Source organism: Amphimedon queenslandica, unplaced genomic scaffold (genome assembly GCF_000090795.2).
Source record: "Amphimedon queenslandica unplaced genomic scaffold, v1.1 AMPQUscaffold_12814, whole genome shotgun sequence".
Taxonomy (NCBI): domain Eukaryota; kingdom Metazoa; phylum Porifera; class Demospongiae; order Haplosclerida; family Niphatidae; genus Amphimedon; species Amphimedon queenslandica.
The window spans coordinates 21876-23327 of NW_003546950.1; the positions used below are offsets into that span (position 1 = coordinate 21876).

A 1452-nucleotide genomic window follows, 5' to 3' on the forward strand; every position below is an offset into this window, starting at 1 on the left:
ATTCACGATTTCACATGAAGACAATAAATATAATTTTTAAAAGGAATACAATAAAAAACTAACCTTACGCAGAATTTAACAATTCAACAATGCATAATTTAATTCAACAATAACATTTGCCCAGTAAAGCAACATAATTAAAGACTGGCCTGTAGCATAATATGCTACAGGCCAGTCTTTAATTATTATGTTGGGCAACTACCAACATATATATACTCTTTTTATTAATTTGTTATTCCAAAAAATTAAAGAAAAATGATAACAGCTATAATCATAATATGTACACACAGAACTGAATAATAATATCAATAACAACAACAACAACAATAATAATAATAATAATAATGTGTTCAGTAGTGGGTCAATGGGTGACATGTGAGTGAGTGATATAAGCTGCACTGCAGAGAATGAATGAATACACTAATAATAATAATAATAATAACAATAATAATAATAATAATAATAATAATAATAATAATAATAATAATAATAATAACTATAATTATGGCTCCTGCCTATATTGTTACATAGTAGGTGTTACATTTCCAGTGTTAGTGGGTGTGACCGAATGAGAGAGGTGAGAACTCTCACTTCGTTTGTGATGCCTAGAGCGATGGACTGGTCTGTTCTTAAAGGAGAACAGTGATTCCTCTAGCTCCTGGTTAATGTTCTTGATACACTGATACTTGGACTCTAAACTCTGCAGAGTATGAGCATATGATGTTCATGTAGTCAGTATATGATCATTCACACTACACTAAGAACAGTACTTAAAGCCCAGCATACACTATGCAACATTTGCTGCAAACAACTTGTTGCATACAACACAGTTTATACAGGAGTCAATGGAGCTTGCAACATGTTGCATGAAATAGGAAACAGTTCTATTTCATGCAACATGTTGCAAGCTCCATTCACTCCTGTATAAACTGTGTTGCATGCAACAAATGTTGAATAGTGTATAACTGAACCTTATCACCTACTGTTGTACAGTTTAGTTCAGTTCAGTTGTATTCTCATTTCTCACTTCACATGGTGCATGTACATGTATGTGTATGGATGGTATTATACATGGTATGTGTACATGTAGATTATCAAAGTGCTTGCCTTTGTTTTTTCTACATATTTCTCTTGTGCTTTCCACAGGCTTTCCTTCAAAGTTGCTATCTGTCCTTCCTTGTTCTTAATGTCAGTCTCTCTATCCTTCAATAGCATCTGAAGCTTTGCTACTTCTCTTCTTAGGACAGACACTGAATTACTTGCACCTAAGGGAAAGATAAAGTAAAAATAATATATCAATGTATTGTACTTATTATTAAACACTTACCTTCTTTTTCTTTGACCAGTGATTCATTCAGTTCTTTAGTTTGTTGTGTGTGTACATTTTCTCTACGGAGAGTCGATAGTGAGAGTTTTTGTTGATGATAGAGTTCTTCAAGGAGCAGGTGTCCT

The 1452-nt window shown here is 32.9% G+C and overlaps 1 protein-coding gene across 1 annotated transcript in view; it reads right to left on the reverse strand.

Annotated features, from left to right (window-relative positions):
- Positions 1-506: 506 nt before the first annotated feature.
- The window catches only part of LOC109586668 (hamartin-like), a 7723-nt gene continuing 6777 nt past the window's right edge, over positions 507-1452 (reverse strand). Inside the window, exons 10-12 of the mRNA XM_020002871.1 lie at positions 1328-1450; positions 1108-1265; positions 507-700 (exon numbers count right to left, since the gene is read on the reverse strand). Coding sequence (XP_019858430.1) covers positions 524-700; positions 1108-1265; positions 1328-1450 — 458 coding nt within the window. The 3' untranslated portion in view covers positions 507-523. The remainder of the gene's footprint in view (positions 701-1107; positions 1266-1327; positions 1451-1452) is intronic.